Raw genomic sequence first — 16,524 nt, 5'->3', positions numbered from 1 at the left:
ACTTTACTCTGCCAATCCCACAGTTGCTGAAATGCACATCTTCTTAATCTCCTATTACAACACATTCATTCTCACCTACAGGATTCCATCCAACACCATTAAAGGACAGAAACAAAAAAATAAAAGCTTGCCCACACCATCTTCCCTCTGTTCCCCTGGAGCTGACAGTAGCCATTTAATTTATAGTAGAGATGGGTCAAGGAAACAGTGTTCCAGTTAGTTTATAACAGGATTTCCAGTTTGGATTCTAAAATAAACCAGAACTCACGTTCCGGCTCCATGATGTCAAAATTTTGTAATCTGTTCTAATGAAATTTCAGTCCAAATGGTGGAAATCTTGCAAGATCAGCTGAGTTTATATGATTCTGCCACCTGGAATATTGGAAATCTCACAGGATCATCTGTTTTTGCATGATTTCTTCTACACGGGGCTTCGAATGAACTGGATCTGAAAATCAGACTCCTTTTGGTTTTGGGTTTGGCCTGGATCCAGAACTGTAGGGATGAGTTAAGATATGTGGTGTATAAAAGGAAAATTCTGCAAAACACATAGTTTGTGGAAAAGTTCTGCTCCATCTTATTTTTAAATAGGAGGCATTATGTAAAACTATCACTGAAAATGAGATACAGTAGGTACACTACCACTGATGTTAGTGTAACTTATGTCACTCAAGAGTGTGAACAAGCCACTCCCCTGAGCAACATAAGTTATACCGATCTAAGCGCAAGTGCAGACAGGTCGAGATAATACTTACTCCTGCCATGAGTGCAGGGGACTGGACCAGATGACCTCCCCAGGTACCTACCAGTCCTATGATTCTATGACAGTGCTACGTTGATGGGAGAGCTTCTCCTGCCAATATAGCTACCAGCACTCATTGGATTCATTAAGCTGATGGGAGATCTCTCTCCTGTCATCTTAGAGCAGCTACACTAGAGAGTTTACAGTGGCGCAGCTGCATCTGTGAAGCCATAGCCATAATGGAGAAGGCAGCTTGAGGAACCCGGCCTACAACTTCAATCAGTTAACTTTCCAAATATGATTGTTCAGTTCTTAGAAAAAAATAATTTTTTAGCTGAAAACCAATAACATTCTGGATATGGGATATTGCGTTTTTTTCATAAAAAGCAAAAAACAAAAAAACAAAAAAAATCCGCAGCAAACAGATCCTTTCCTCCAAGAAATTCATTTACTCAATATTCCAGTTTCTGTTGAAAAACAGTTTCACCTCACTTCCTTAGCAGCTTTGAAATCCCTGCTCTAATTAACTTTTTAAATTGCAGTTCATTTTAAAGTAATAATTAACAATAGCAATTAAAAAAAAAGTGAAATAGAGATATGTGGGATCTAAGTATATGTGACAGAATAGGGCCCTAAGTAGTGTAGATAGTTGGCCCCTCAAGAAAGGATGTTCTACTGCTATACCTTAATCTAATTTTCTTCTAGCCTAACTAAATCATTTTGACAAAATTACAGTAAATCACTCTTTACCCAAGAAATCAGCACCAGATTATAAAGATATAATCAGATTTTTTGGAAACATTTCAAATGTAAGCTCCATTAGCTACCAACTCACAAATGTTTGTTATCTCTCTTGTTATAAGAACCCAGTTGCCAGAAAATTGGTTAATTATAAAATTATCTGGCAAGATGTCTACATACATATCTGGCTAGATGCCAAAGTCCACAGTGTTCTTAGATGCAACTAAAACTGACTCCCATGGTTCACTCAAAGTTGACCTCTACAGAAATTAATGTTTTGGATATTATAACACATTTTTGTTGTTCTTTAATAAAAATAATCGTTAAGAAGCAAATAAATATATACCAAGCATTTCTGCCCAAAGAGTTCTACATTGAGAAAAATTCACTCTTTGCAGAAGCCGGTACAAAGTCTATGCAGAGAACCAGCACAAGGCCCATGCACAACTTTTGTCGCACTTACTCTCTATTTTGAGGCTTGCATGGGAATTAAGTGGTGCATATGTCTTTTGCTAGCACTCTTTCCTTGAGTAAATTTCATTTTCTAGATATCAGATCCTCACTTGGCATTAATTAGCAAATCTTTATTGACTTTAATTAAGCTATACTAATTCTCACCATCTAGCCCTGAGTGTTTAATAGCACAGTTGGTCTTGTATTCTTTGCTCAGCTAGAACGTTCACTCTCTTGGGCACATGTAGAATTCAGGACTGACTTCTATGTAAAACTGGACAAAACACAAAAGAAATTGTAAATGATCAGTCCAGGGAAAATATATAAGTAGTATGGTGATGTTTCATTAGAAGTGGTCAAAGCAGTAAGATAATGTTCTATCTGGCATGTTTAATAAACTGAATACCCATTAAGTAATCATTTAGGTAAAGCAGAAGAATACTGATTAGCATTTCATGAAAAAACCTCAAAGTATTCTACTTAAACTTTTATTTTTTTTATTAATGATCTTAATTAAACTTTTTGGAAACAGGCAGTATTTATGATTTTTGGAAACTAAATGAAACACAGCAGGGATCCCAGTTTATTGCCTACAAAACTATTACTCTTTTAAATGTTCTGACAGGCACAACTAGGTCTTAAAAAAGCTATTTCCCTCCTTCACCACCTCTCAAACTTTCTGTTACCATTTTAACAACCAATTTAGAAGACTTGCAATTACCTCAACACCACATTTTTAGAAGGCCAATTTTCGAACTGATTTTCCTTCAATTTATTGTCAAGAAAATGGTTACTATGTGAGTTACAGTTTCAACTGGCAGACAAGTTTTCATCCTATATATCTGTAGTGTTTACTTTACAGCTTACGAGTGGATGAATAATGTTTGTAAGTCTGTCATCATCTATTGCAATAAGATTTTTAAGGAGAGATATATATTTTAGAAAAGAAAATTGACACAAACAAAGAGTGGCTGAGTTGTAATTTAGTGAAATGTTTGTGCATATGAACACTAGTTATGAAGCCATCCTTTGGTCTGGTTTCCAGTACCTGGATGGCTGAAAGTGTTTTCATTACTTAATGCTGCAACAATTAGTAGCAGGGCTTAGAAAGTCTATCTTGAATGCTGAGGAAAGAGGCACAAAGGGGTGTTAGGCACCACAACAGAGGAATGCAAAAGAGGCATGGGTGGAAATGGCATTCTGCTTCACACATAGATCTCTGCAAAGTTTTCAAAACAGCTGCCTTTCCACTGGCTAGACTGTGAACTCTTTACTCAGTGAAATCAATGGGTCTAGTTGAGAGTAACTGCTCCTCAATACAAGGAAAGCATTCATAGTTTGGATCCTTATTAGTATTATAAAAGGTTTGTGATGTGGGCAGAGAAAGCTTGTGACCATGGACATATATCTTCTGCTTCCCTACCCTAAAGTGCAATCTCAGGTATGCCACAGTCATATTGTTCAAATAGTTACTCCAGCACACTTGCAGGAGCAAGTGAAGATATATGCCTGCAGTGGCCACTAGTGAACAGGATGGGGGTGATGGATACCAGTTGTTCAGGTGTTTGTCTTAGGCCTGGTCTACACTACGTGTTTAAACCGAATTTAGCAGCGTTAAACCAATTTAACGCCGCACCTGTCCACACTACGAGGCCCTTTATATCAATATAAAGGGCTCTTTAAATCGGTTTCTGTACTCCTCCCCAATGAGAGGAGTAGCGCTAAAATCAGTATTACCATATCGGATTAGGGTTAGTGTGGCCGCAAATCGATGTTATTGGCCTCCGGGCGGTATTCCACAGTGCACCACTGTGACTGCTCTGGACAGCAATCCAAACTCGGATGCAGTGGCCAGGTAAACAGGAAAAGCCCCACGAACTTTTGAATTACATTTCCTGTTTGCCCAGCATGGAGCTCTGATCAGCATGGGTGGCGATGCAGTCCCAAACCCAAAAAGAGCTCCAGCATGGACTGTACGGGAGATACTGGATCTGATCGCTGTATGGGGAGACAAATCTGTTCTATCAGAGCTCCCTTACAGAAGACAAAATGCCAAAGCGTTTGAAAAAAATCTCCAGGCTACACAGTGCTGTGTGACCAGTGTAACATAAAGCCAAAGAATCAAATGGACACTCATGGAGGGAGGGAGGGGATACTGAGGACTCCAGCTATCCCACAGTTCACAGCAGTCTCCAAAAACCATTTGCATTCTTGTCTGAGCTCCCAGTGCCTGTAGGTTCAAACATATTGTCCAGCGTGGTTCAGGGTATAGCTCATCAATTTACTCCCTCCCCCCACCACGTGAAAGAAAAGGGAAAGAAATCATTTCTTAACTTTTTTGAATGTCACCCTATGTCTACTGAACGCTGGTGGTAGACACGATGCTGCAGCAGTGAAGAGCAGTATCCACTCCTCCCCCTCCCTGGTGGCAGACGGTACAATATGACTGCTATCCGTCGTCACCATCAGCCCATGAGTGCTCCTGGCTGGCCTCAGGTGAGGCTGGCCGGGGGCGCCTGGGTAAAAATAGGAATGATTCCTGGTCATTCCCAGTAGATGGTACAGAACGGCTGGTAACCGTCCTCATCGTAGCAACTGGGGGCTGAGCTCCATCAGCCCCCTCCCTTTCATGTGCAAAGAAAAGATTCTGTACTGCCTGGACTATCATAGCAGCGGGATGCTGGGCTCCTCTCCTCCGCACCGCTTAATGTCCTGCCTGGACTATCATAGCAGCTGGAGGCTGCCTCCCCCTCATTTTATCTCACTAATAAGTCAGTGTTTCTTATTCCTGCATTCTTTATAACTTCATGACACAAATGGGGGGGACACTGCCACGGTAGCCCAGGAACGTTGGCAGAGGAGGGAAGCAACGGGTGGGGTTGTTGCAGGGGCACCCCGCGTGAATGGCATGTATCTTATCATTTCTGCGGGATCTGACATGGAGCAGCTGTGCTCTCTGATACACTGGTTCTCTAGTACACTTGCCCCATATTCTAGGCAGGACTGACTCTACTTTTAGAAATCATAAAGGAGGGATTGACTCGGGGAGTCATTCCCAGTTTTGCCTTTGCGCCCCCGGCCGACCTCAGCCAGGGGCACCCATGATAGCAGCAGACAGTACAGAAGGACAGATAACCATCATCTTACTGCCAATTTACAATAGCAGCAGATGGTACAGAACGATTGATAACCGTCTCTGCTATCATGCAAAAGCAAACGAATGCTGCTGTGTAGCGCTGCAGTAACGCCTCTGTTAGCGGCATCTAGTACACATATGTTGACAGTAAAAAAAAAAGGTGAACGGGCTCCATGGTTGCCGTGCTATGGCATCTACCAGGGCAATCCAGGGAAAAAGGGCGCAAAATGATTGTCTGCCGTTGTTTTCCCGGAGGAAGGAATGAGTGACAACATTTACCCAGAACCACCCGCGACAATGATTTTTGCCCCATCAGGCACTGGGATCTCAACCCAGAATTCCAAGGGGCGGGGGAGACTGCAGGAACTATGGGATAGCTACAGAATAGCTACCCACAGTGCAACGCTCCGGAAATCGACGCTAGCCTCGGACCATGGATGCACACCGCCTAATTAATGTGCTTAGTGTGGCCACATGCACTCGACTTTATACAATCTGTTTTACAAAATTGGTTTATGTAAAATCGGAATAATCCCGTAGTGTAAACATACCCTTACACATACATACATCTTCAGCTCTGAAACTGAAAATGCATGAAGTATTTGAAAAACAAAATTATTTAATTTGACTGTGTTTATTTTATAATTCCACCTTTTCTGTCAAATGTGAGGACTGCATGTTGTTATTATTTCATGTCAGATTCACTGACATGAGAATAAAAAGGAAATACCATTAAGTATGCCTGTATCCATGTAAAAGGTTTCCCTACATTTTATTCACATACTTCCTATAACAACTAGAAAAAAAGTGAAAACTGATAAAAGAACAATTAAAATGCATATTTCATGAATACAGACTCTAAAGTTGTCTTTAAATAATTTCACTCAAAGAGTGCTGTGTCAAGGAACTGACATTGTTATACACTGGCAATTTAGCACTGAAAATATAGTGTGAGTATTCAATATACTGTACTACAGCCACTTACCTTATTAGTTTAGAGTTGCAGTTACACCAAAAGCAGAGAATATGAAGGAAGCATACAACTGGCAAAATGGTTCCTTCCCCAAAACAGGTAAAAGACCCTGTATCTATGAAAAATATGCAAACCAAAGTACGGTATTAAAGACTAGACTTTGCTAATTCACACTTCACTAATCTGCGCATCCTATAATTCTCACACACACAAAACTCATGGCCACATCTCAACAAAAATATAATAAGCGTACTGCAGTGTCATAGCGTTATTAAGGCTTTGTTGTGTTTACAAAATATATGCCATCCATTCACATGAATTGTTACCATAAATAATGAAAGCTAAAAGACACTTGTGAAAAAAGCACAAAGTCCTAGATATGTTGAGGTGCGTTACCCTTGCTTTTTAACTCTGTCCATTTATTCAATAATTTGCAAAATTCAGTAATTTGCAATGGGTATCCTGGCCATTAGTGTGAATTAGAAAGGGTCTCCTGTTCAGGGGTATATGGGAAGATGGAGATAACTATTCCAGAGCTCAAATGACATCAGGAAGTTTGGTGTTTTCTTGTGAAACTCTTTTTGAGCTACAAAATACCCAATTGCATCTCCACTTGCATGGGTGCAATTCAGGGGTGAAAGTAAGTTAAAGAATTTACTGGTACGCCAGAGTCCTGAGCAGGGGCATGGCCTCAAACAGAAGAGGCGGAGCCTTTAAATCAAGATTTAAAGGCCCCAGGGCTCTGGCTGCGGCTGGGGCTGGGGCTGGGAGCCCCAGGGCCTTTAAATCACCCCAGAGCTACCAGCTGCAGAGGCAGCTGGGAGCCCCAGGGCTCCGGGCGACTTAAAGGGCCCAGAGCTCTGGCTGCTGCTACCGCAGCAGAGCTCCAGGCCCTTTAATTCACCGCCAGAGCCCTGCTGCTGCTTCCCCAGGGCTCCGACAATGGGGCTCGAGAGGCGATTTAAAGGGCCCTGGGCTCTAGCTGCTGAAAGGAGCCCCGGGCCCTTTAAATCACCAGCCTGGGGAAGCCAGTCCAGTCCAGCATGGTGTACCAGCTCTTGCCGGTACACCATACCACACAGAACCGGCTTACTTTCTCCTCTGGTGCAATTCCAATAGATGTCACTTGGAGCTGCACTCAAATAACTGAGGGCAGATTGGAACCAGAAGTATATCAGATGCCTGATAGGACACAGACATTAATGTGAAAATATCAAATACAGTAAGAACTGTAGTCACTGTTAAAAAGTCAGCATTGCTACATATAATGAGAAATAACCATAGTTTCTGATACCACAGTGTGGCTGGCAATCATTACAACCATTTTACGCCTGAAAAGAAAGAACTGGTACTACTGCCCTGATAAAGAGCAGGTGTGAAACCACAGAAAAACCTCTTTTCTATGGAATGGATGAACAGTCCCACACATGGGCAGAAGATGGGATTAAAAAATCAATGTGATAATCCCAAAGCATATAAAAACAAAGTTTCATGGCCTATGTGGATGACCTCCAACTAGTCTCTGAATCAATGAAACTATCTTTCTTTCACTCTGGGACCTAAAAGGCCTGTAGCAGGGTGGTCACCTGAGCTTCCCAGCAGCCAGCCCCTATAAAAAGTCTTTGAACCAGGAGCACAGAGTCTTTCTCTGCCTTCAGAAAGAGAGGGGTCTGGCTGCTGGGAAGCTCAGGGTGCTAGAGTGAGGCAGGGCTGGGGAAAGGCCAGAGGGGCTAGGGAGCTCCAGGCTGGCAACTTCCCAGGCTGCAGAGCCTTGTCCAAGGCCCCATAGAGGCAGTGGGTTGCAGAGAGAGGCAGCAGGTCCAGGCCCACCCTTGCCTATGATGAGTGGCTGACACTGCAGTCTGCCCCAGGGCTCAGGGATGAGTTGGTGATTGTCAGTAGCCTATGACTGAGGCAAGGTAGGAATAAGGGGTGGGGAGACCCTAAGACTGAAGGGTGTATTGCCAGGGGGCAGCACCCCAGATAAAGGGGCACCAGAATCCAGGGAGGGATATGGGGGGCCAAGTGGCAGCAGGATACCGGCCTGCAGAGGGAGCTCCAAGTCTGGGAGAGCTAATTCCCAAGATGACTAGCAGGAGGCGCTGCAGGGGTCAGTCCTGCACTGCTATATGGCCTAACATAGACAAATGGACTATTTGATTTGGGAGCCCCTTGGAACCATAATTCTCCAGGGATGATAAGATTTAGAAAGTTGAAAGGATTCAAAGTAGAGTAAAAAGTGTCTCTGACCTGAATATTATCAGCCAATATCTTCTCCTTTTAGGAACTCTCCTTGTTGCCAAGAGGATTTCGAGAAGCCAAAATTGTTTCCTGACCTTGGCCAGGGTGAATGGTGGGAGAGGATTTATTAGGAGACGGCTTCTGTTTAAGTCTCTACAAGAATAGGAGGCCAGGGCTAAAGGCACACAATGCTGATGTGCAGGTAGAGTACTTTCAGCTCGTTTTAACTTTTATTTTATCCATGTTGGTCTGGGGAAGAAACAGAATAGAGTTCTGCCTCAGAAACCATGGAAGGAGTGAACTACTGAACTGCACTTCTTCAGATCAGAGGCAGATTAAGTACTAGCTGAGAAAGGAAGTGTTATGGATGGATGGTGCCAAAAAGTGCTGCATCCTGTTTAGTTACTCTCTTTTATCTCTTCACAAGATTGACGTGACTGGCAGAACCTGAGCGTACAGAAAGAAGCAGTGGCAATTTGGCATCTTAATCAGCTTGATTGTACAAAATGCTACTTGTCTGTGAGTTAATACTTGCCTTAACATTTGTCTGCTGCAGACTTCCCCTCTATTACAAAATAATAAATAATTGAGAGGATGCCTTTTATGGTATAAGATATCATTTTGTGAGAAAGGTAAGTGAGAAAACTGCACAGGGAAACTCGAGTAATTTGGTGCAGACACTGCAAATAACTGCTCTACCTGTAGCACAAGCAGTAACCCCAATGACATCTATTACCTCATGATATGTCAAACTAATTTGTTATAAAAATAATACTCTTTTTTTGTTTACACGCATTTAAAACACCCTTGGTTTATTGGAACTATCCACCAAGTGAAAATGGATAAGCACCCCATCATTCCTTCCCAAGGGAGTGGGTAAAAGGGGAGGAAAACTCCATAACCTTCTTCTTGAAGAGTTTACTCCCCCCTTGTTCTATTGGGGGAACATAGCTCTCCTAAGATCTCTGGGAGGTCTGGTTCCAGGTTGGCTCTGTGACATCCTCAGCCCCACTCCCTTAGCAGTGCTCAGTGTAGCCATGCTGACAAGTCTCAGACAGTTGATAGCTGCTCCTGGGAAGTGGAATCTACCTTAAAGGAAGATTCCCCAGTACTGAAAAATACTATTTCTTTTTTTTTTTTACAGTGCAAATACTTGTAATAAAAAAAATATAAAGTAAGCACTGTGCACTTTATATTCTGTGTTGTAATTGAAATCAGTATAGTTGAAAATGTAGAAAACATCCAAAAATATTTAAATAAATGGCATTCTATTATTGTTCAAAAGTGTGATTAATTGCAATTTTTTTAATCACACAATTAATTGTGATTAATTTTTTTAATTGCTTGACAGCCCTAATTTTTACCTTACTGGATTGTTCCACTCCAAGTTTTGATGGGAAGTGCCCTTGGCATCATCAAAACTAAAAGTAGAGTAAAAAAAATCAATAGTTGAACTTTACACTCTACCCTAAACTATACTACAGTAAATAAAGGAAGAAAATACACACAATAAGGTGTGTGATTGAGAGAAAGCAGGAAGAGGAAGCTGGGGAGGTTCTGATCAGGTGCTCCTGTCTCTCTAAGAAACCGAAGGACAAGGTAGGGTTGTGGCTCTTGAGATCCACTTGAGCTCACACCTTTGTTTGAGTACCTCAGATAAGTATGAGACTTCAGGGAACTGCGCATGCAAGTCAAGTTCTTTCTTTTGTGCAGGGAGCAGCTAAAATCCTGGATGCAAGGCATAGAGAAGTGTTGGTACCAAGAGTAGCACTATAATAGTGGGTGTAAAAAAAGAGTACTTTTTTTTTTCCAGTTGATTGATTGGTTGGCTGAGTAAATTTGCTCCTGTTTAAATAGTTGTTTAAATGTTGCTGGGTATATTGTGCTGTTTTAAAATTCACTTTTAAGATTTACTTACATCAAAATAAATACCCATCCAAAAGGAGTTGCAGTGATGTTAGGGCCATGCTTCAGATACTCTGTCCTATATTTAGTAGCAAAGGAAAGCCAGCGCTGGAAAAAGTGCACGTTACATTCCTTTCAAAAAGTAGTGGTGCCACCTCAGGCCTGGTCTACACTGGGGCGGGCGTTGGGGGAGGAATCTATCTAAGTTACGCTACTTCAGCTATGTGAAAAATATAGCTGAAGTCGAAGTACTTAGATCTACTTACCTCGGTGTCTTCACTGCGATAGGTTGACTGATGCTCCCTCATCAACTCCACCTACACTTCTTGCTCAGAGGGAGTACCGGAGTTGAAGGGAGAGTGCTTGGCAGCCGATTTATCGCGTTTTCACTAGTCACGATAAATCAACCCCTGCTGGATCGATCGCTCAGGAGGTAAGTGTAGACATGCCCTCAAAGTGCTCACAACTGCCACGGGATGTTCCTATGGCTAGTACAGTACATTTTCACACACCCACGATTGCAACTGACAACTGAAACTCAAAAAGACACAGTTTAGCCCGTTTGTATAATTTGTATTTAAGAAGGAATAAAGAGCTGAAATACATAGAATTGTAGCTAAACAGGTCAGACGAAAAACTCTTAAGTAATTCAGGCTGACCCCTGCATTTTTCAAGACTATACACTACATCATTCCCACCAACATCTTATCTCATGTATTCTTGAATATCCACAGTGATGGTGCCTGGACCCTATCCCCTGGGAGTTTACTCCATTGCCAAGTTACTCTGTTAAGAATGTTTTCCTATATCTAGCCTAAATATTTCTCTCCTTCAGGTCATTGCTCCTTGCCCTACCAGTGTCACTAATTCTCTGCTTCCATCGCTATTATTACCTTTAACGTATTTGAAGACTATAGATCATGCTCTCTCAGAGTATTTTTTTTCTGAATTTAAATATAGTTCCTTCAGTCTCTTCTTGTATGTTTTATCTTCAAAGCCTTGTATCATTGTGTTGCCTTTCTTTGTATGATTTCTAACTTTTTCTAAACATTCCCTGAACTGAGAAGACCAGAACACTTCACAGCTTTTATACTAGCAAGCCGTGAATTGCCTACAAAAATCTGATGACTGAAATTATTTTGTTTAAAGGTAATTTAGCACCCTCTGGTGTACCATTGCTCTATTGCAAATTTCATTTTAGATGAAGGAGAGTGAAATCTCCAGAGCAATAATACTGTATAAGTTTTCATGTTAATGTTTGTGAAGCAATAGTTATGGGTGGTTCAGCAGTTTTATTATTTATGTTTGTATTTAGGAACTTATGGCTCATTGGAAAACTGCTCAGGACTGCAACATGTGGCTAAAATTAAACTTCCATTGACTTCAATAGGAGATGCTTAAATATGAGCATAGTGTTTGGACATTTGTGCATAGTGTATTACAGAGAACACCTTCCTCTTTTTTTAAAAGAAATTCTTTCAAATATTTTAATCATTTTTGTGTTGTATAATGCTAAAAAAACCACAAACAAAAATGACAACATGGGAAGTTAACCACTTTAAGATACTCTTTTTTCTTTGCTTACATCACACATGGTTTCCATTTAAGAAAATTATTTTTGCAAATAATTAGTCTGTACTGTAAATTAGATCCACTATAATGTTTTCTTTTAAATTTCATATGACCTAGTTATAAACTCTTGAATAATGCACATATACACAGTTTTAAGTTCTCATCAATCTTGAACCAACAGGCACCAATTAAGAATATTTCCCAAAATTTGCAGTCTCTCTATCAATGCCATTTATTAATTTTGAATCAAACTGGATTTCCCTTTCCTCTTCCTCTAAACTCATTAGCACTGCTGTAGGTTTCAGGGTTGGATTGGCAGCCACCAAGTGGACTGGATAGCTTTTGACCAACTTACAATATTGAGCAATTTGCAGCAGAACCATAAATAATCCGAGCACCCCATTCTATTCCCAAATCCCTATCAACATCAATGTAAAAAAAAAAATTCCCAAAGCCTTACCCCAATCAGTGTTTTGATTTTGAAAAGAGAGATGTTCCAGGGACTCCATGAAGTCCAATAGGAACTTAGCTATTGCTACTGACTTTATGTGGAAGGCACCCAGATACTTCCGGACGAGCAGCAGTATAAAACCCTAAGATAGATACTACCTTAGTAAGGGACCCCAGGCATATTTTCCCCTGTTAAAGTCTTTTGAAAATATCCTATGCTTGCCACTTGGTGCAATATGGCACATTTCATTAAATTACTTTTCAGAAGTATTACTAAGCTCAAGAAATAAATTCAAACTGTGTGGGTGAGCATTCCTATAGAAGTTATGCTGCTGCCTGGGAAAAGGAGTATGGAAAGAGAGGACCTCAGGCTGCCTCCTGCAGGCTGTGTGTGTGTTGAAAAGGGAAAGTTCATGTTGCGCACCAAAAGTTTTGCTGCTGCCTGAGGGGAAGAGAAGGCTCACAGGCCTTCCTCACTACATGCTGCCTTTTAACAAGTGGGGGCCAAAGAACTCTGAAGGGTAAGAAGATTCACTAAAGGAAACCAGTAGGGCTCTAGTGCTACCATTCAAAAGGTAGAGGGGGACAAGTTCAATTGAGGCGCAGTTTAGTTAGTTTACTTTTATAATGAAAAATGACTATGTAACTATGGTACCTTCCTACTCACACAGTCTGCTCCCTGTGTGTATTCAGAGTCAAGCTGATTATTTTATGACAAAGTTTCTATTACTTTTAATTACTGTCAGCTCTGCAGAATCAACAGCTCTAGGAGTGAACTGGATTCTATCCAGGTGTGTTCAACATCAACAGAACTGCCAAGTAAGTTCCATTTGAAGAGCCAACTGTGCAATGTCATTGTGTTCTGTTCTGCCCTCAGTTGCATCTGTGCAATTCCCCAGAAAGCAATGAAGTTCAACAGTTATAACAAAGGGCAGAATTTGGCTTTCAGAAGCCAGAAAGAACGTGCTTTACTTTCAGATCCCAGGATGAGTTTGCAGTGAGATGAGATGACAGTTCAGAAAAATATATTTTACTTGTCATCTGAACTAATCTGATATGGAAATCATTGAGACCTATTTAGTATGGAAGATTGCAATAACATTTTTATAACTTCACCTCTCAGAGGTATTGTAAGCAGATTGGAAGGATATACATTAACTGTCATTTGTTTTAGTGTTAATATCTTTCTAAATCATTCACTCTGGGATAAAATTTTGCCTGAAGGTGAATTATATGGGAATCTTTTCTGCTATTTGAGTTAGAGGAGAATGGGGACAAAACTTTCTACTGTAAAATAAATTAACATAATATTAACCACACATTTTTGAACATGTCTGCAATAAAAACATCTCAAATGTGTAGCTTGAAACTTGCTATGTACATAAGCCTCAGTGAAGCCTTTGCTTGGTTTGAAAAAATGTTTTTTTAATGTATCAGTTATGAGCAATAGAAAATTGTGTATTGAATTGAAATGGGTTGACCCAGATGTGCTTAAAATTGGATGCTATCAAAGTTGGAATTGAGATTTTTATTCAAACCAAGATAGCAGTTTGGATCCAAATTCAGACCAAGCATCTGAACTAAAATGGTGGAAATTTCATAAGAATAGTGTTCTTCCAAGACCAAAAGCTGTTCTCAAAAGACCTCTATCACTCAGGCACCCTGCTGGTCTCCAGACTCCCATTCATTATTGTTGTGTTTTATCAGGGTAGCAGACAGACCTCCAGTCTCTTCATGAGAGTACCTGCTGCTCTTTTCCCACTTTACTCTCTGTCTGGCAAGTGGGGAGTGCCAAGCAAATCCAATGGTGGACTTTGTGAAGTATTGAATCTCTGATCTCATTTTACTCATGGGCACAGCAGTGTTTGCCAGAATTTAAAATCCCAGAAAACTTGTGCATTTCTCTAGTGGAAGCCAACAGTGTTCTTTTGAATAGGAATCAAGATCTGGTATCCTGGATTCAAATACCACCAAAGATTAAGATGTTCTGATCTGGAGTTTTGATCTAGACCCATCTCCAATACAGAGCATGCACACAATAGTGTATACATGCACAAACATTTAAACAAATATGCACTTTGCAGCTACTCATATACATGGCTAGTTTGGTGATTCAGAGAATTTATAAGCTCTCACCAACAGAAGAGTACTTTAAAGATATTCTTATTGCATATGCAGTCATGTTAGTCTTGATGCCTGGTTACAAAAGCATGAATATTTATGCAATAAATTTTTGGTCGAAGATTTTAAGAACAGTAAAAAAAAAATCCATTTCCATTTAAAAGAACTGCGGATGTTAATTAGCAATATTATTTTAAGAGTGCTTTCACCAGGGTGACCTGTTTGTTGTTTTATTCCAATATTACATTTTACAGAAATTACATGTACTTTCTGATGTACACAAACTAGTGGAGGGTTTCTCCAGATGCTTATTGAACAATACAGATTGCAGACATTTGCTTATCTTTCTACTGAACGTCCTCCAAGATTAGTAGATCCTATAATAAGGAAGATATAAAAATACAAAGGTATAAATATTTTTACATAAAGTTAAAGAATTATTTCATTCACTTGTTTAAGTGCTTTTAGAACTCTATTTTAAGAAAAATAAGAATAAAAATAAAAAATGAAAATATTATAAATATTAATATAAAAACAAAGGAACACGTTGCTGTGAGTTTTGGCATAGCTTTTTCTATGTATGCAAGTACAAATATGGTAAGTGATTTTACAGGGAACATGAAAAATGAGTCAGTGTACTTGTGAATAGGATTGAGCCCCATACTTAGAATTAGGATTCTAATTGTTTAAAAGACGCTAGGGTAAGACTCTCGTCTCAGTTATACTGGCATAAATTCAGAGAAACACTATTACACTACATTTAAATTACTGGATTTACACCAGAAACTGAGATCAGATCCTTGTTCCTATAGCTGAACCTCAAGATATCTTTCCATTATTACAAATTCAGTTTTCTACCCAGTCCTCCATCACCCATTTTTCCAGAATCCATCAAATGCATATGTCATTTCACAAGCCAGATCATAGCCCATGGAAGACATTTCTGGGGCAAATTGCATAATGCTTTTGGAAGATATGGGGGTTCAAAAATTAAGGTGAATTTAATTCTTCTTTCTTTCATTTTGGCTTGTCATATTTCCAAATTTCAGTTTTTGAATATATCACAAATAGGGCTGTCAAGTGATTAAAACAATTAATTGTGATTAATCATGCAATTAAAAAAATTAATCACAATTAATCACACTGTTAATAATAGAATACCATTTATTTACATATTTTTGGATGTTTTCTACATTTTCAAATGTATTGATTTAAATTACAACACAGAATACAAAGTGTGCAGTGTTCACTTCATATTTTTTATTACAAATATTTGCACTGTAAAAAAATAGTATATTTAAATTCACCAAATACAAGTACGTAGTGCAATCTCTTTATAATGAAAGCTGAAGTTACAAATGTAGAATTATGTACAAAAAAAACTGCATTCAAAAACAAAACAATGTAAACCTTTAGAACCTACAAGTCCACTTAGTCCTCCTTCAGCCAATTCCCCAGGCAACGAGTTTAGTTACAATTTGCAAGAGATAATGCTGACCACATGTCATAATGCATGCCATGAGGGCAGGGGACTGGACTCGATGACCTCTCGAGGTCCCTTCCAGTCCTAAAGTCTATGAGTCTAGAGCCTATGAGTCTATAAACAGATAGCTAAGGGTTAATGTCTCTTTCACCTGGAAAGGGGTAACAAACAACACCTGACCAGAGGATCAATCAGGAAACAAGACGTTTTCAAATCTGGGTGGAGGGAGGATAGTAAGACAATAGGTTTATATTGTTTTTTTTGTATTTACATGTGTGTAGTTGCTGGAATGTTTTAAATTGTATTCTTTTTGGATAAGGCTGTTTATTCATTTTTTCTTTTAAGCAATTGACCCTGTATATTGTCCCCTTGATACAGAGACCATTTTATGTCTTTTTCTTTCTTTTTTTATATAAAACTTTCTTTTTAAGACCTGTTTGAGTGTTTTTCACTGGTTAAGGCTAAGAAACGAAGGGAGGGGGAAAATCTCTTTGTGTGAGATTTACTAAGCCTGACTTTGCATACCCTCTGGGTGAGGGGGGAGAGAGATTAGATCTCTCGATACTTGTGTTTCAAGGACTTGAAGCAGGGAGTATCCTAGGGTCCCCAGGGCGGGGAAATCTGGGAGCAGGTAAAGAGGGAGAAGGGAAGTGGGTTATTTCCCTTTGTGGTGAGACTCAGGGCATCTGAGTCTTGGGGTTCCCCAG

At 39.9% G+C, this 16,524-nt stretch overlaps 1 protein-coding gene across 1 annotated transcript in view; it reads right to left on the bottom strand.

The window, feature by feature from the left end:
* Positions 1–14,673: 14,673 nt before the first annotated feature.
* Positions 14,674–16,524, bottom strand: part of RNF212 (ring finger protein 212) — a 28,952-nt gene continuing 27,101 nt past the window's right edge. The window contains exon 12 of the mRNA XM_050948045.1: positions 14,674–14,711. Within this exon, the coding sequence (XP_050804002.1) occupies positions 14,674–14,711 (38 nt within the window). The remainder of the gene's footprint in view (positions 14,712–16,524) is intronic.

The sequence above is a fragment of the Gopherus flavomarginatus genome, chromosome 3 (assembly GCF_025201925.1).
Source record: "Gopherus flavomarginatus isolate rGopFla2 chromosome 3, rGopFla2.mat.asm, whole genome shotgun sequence".
Classification (NCBI taxonomy): domain Eukaryota; kingdom Metazoa; phylum Chordata; order Testudines; family Testudinidae; genus Gopherus; species Gopherus flavomarginatus.
This window is presented reverse-complemented; position numbering and strand designations above follow the sequence as displayed.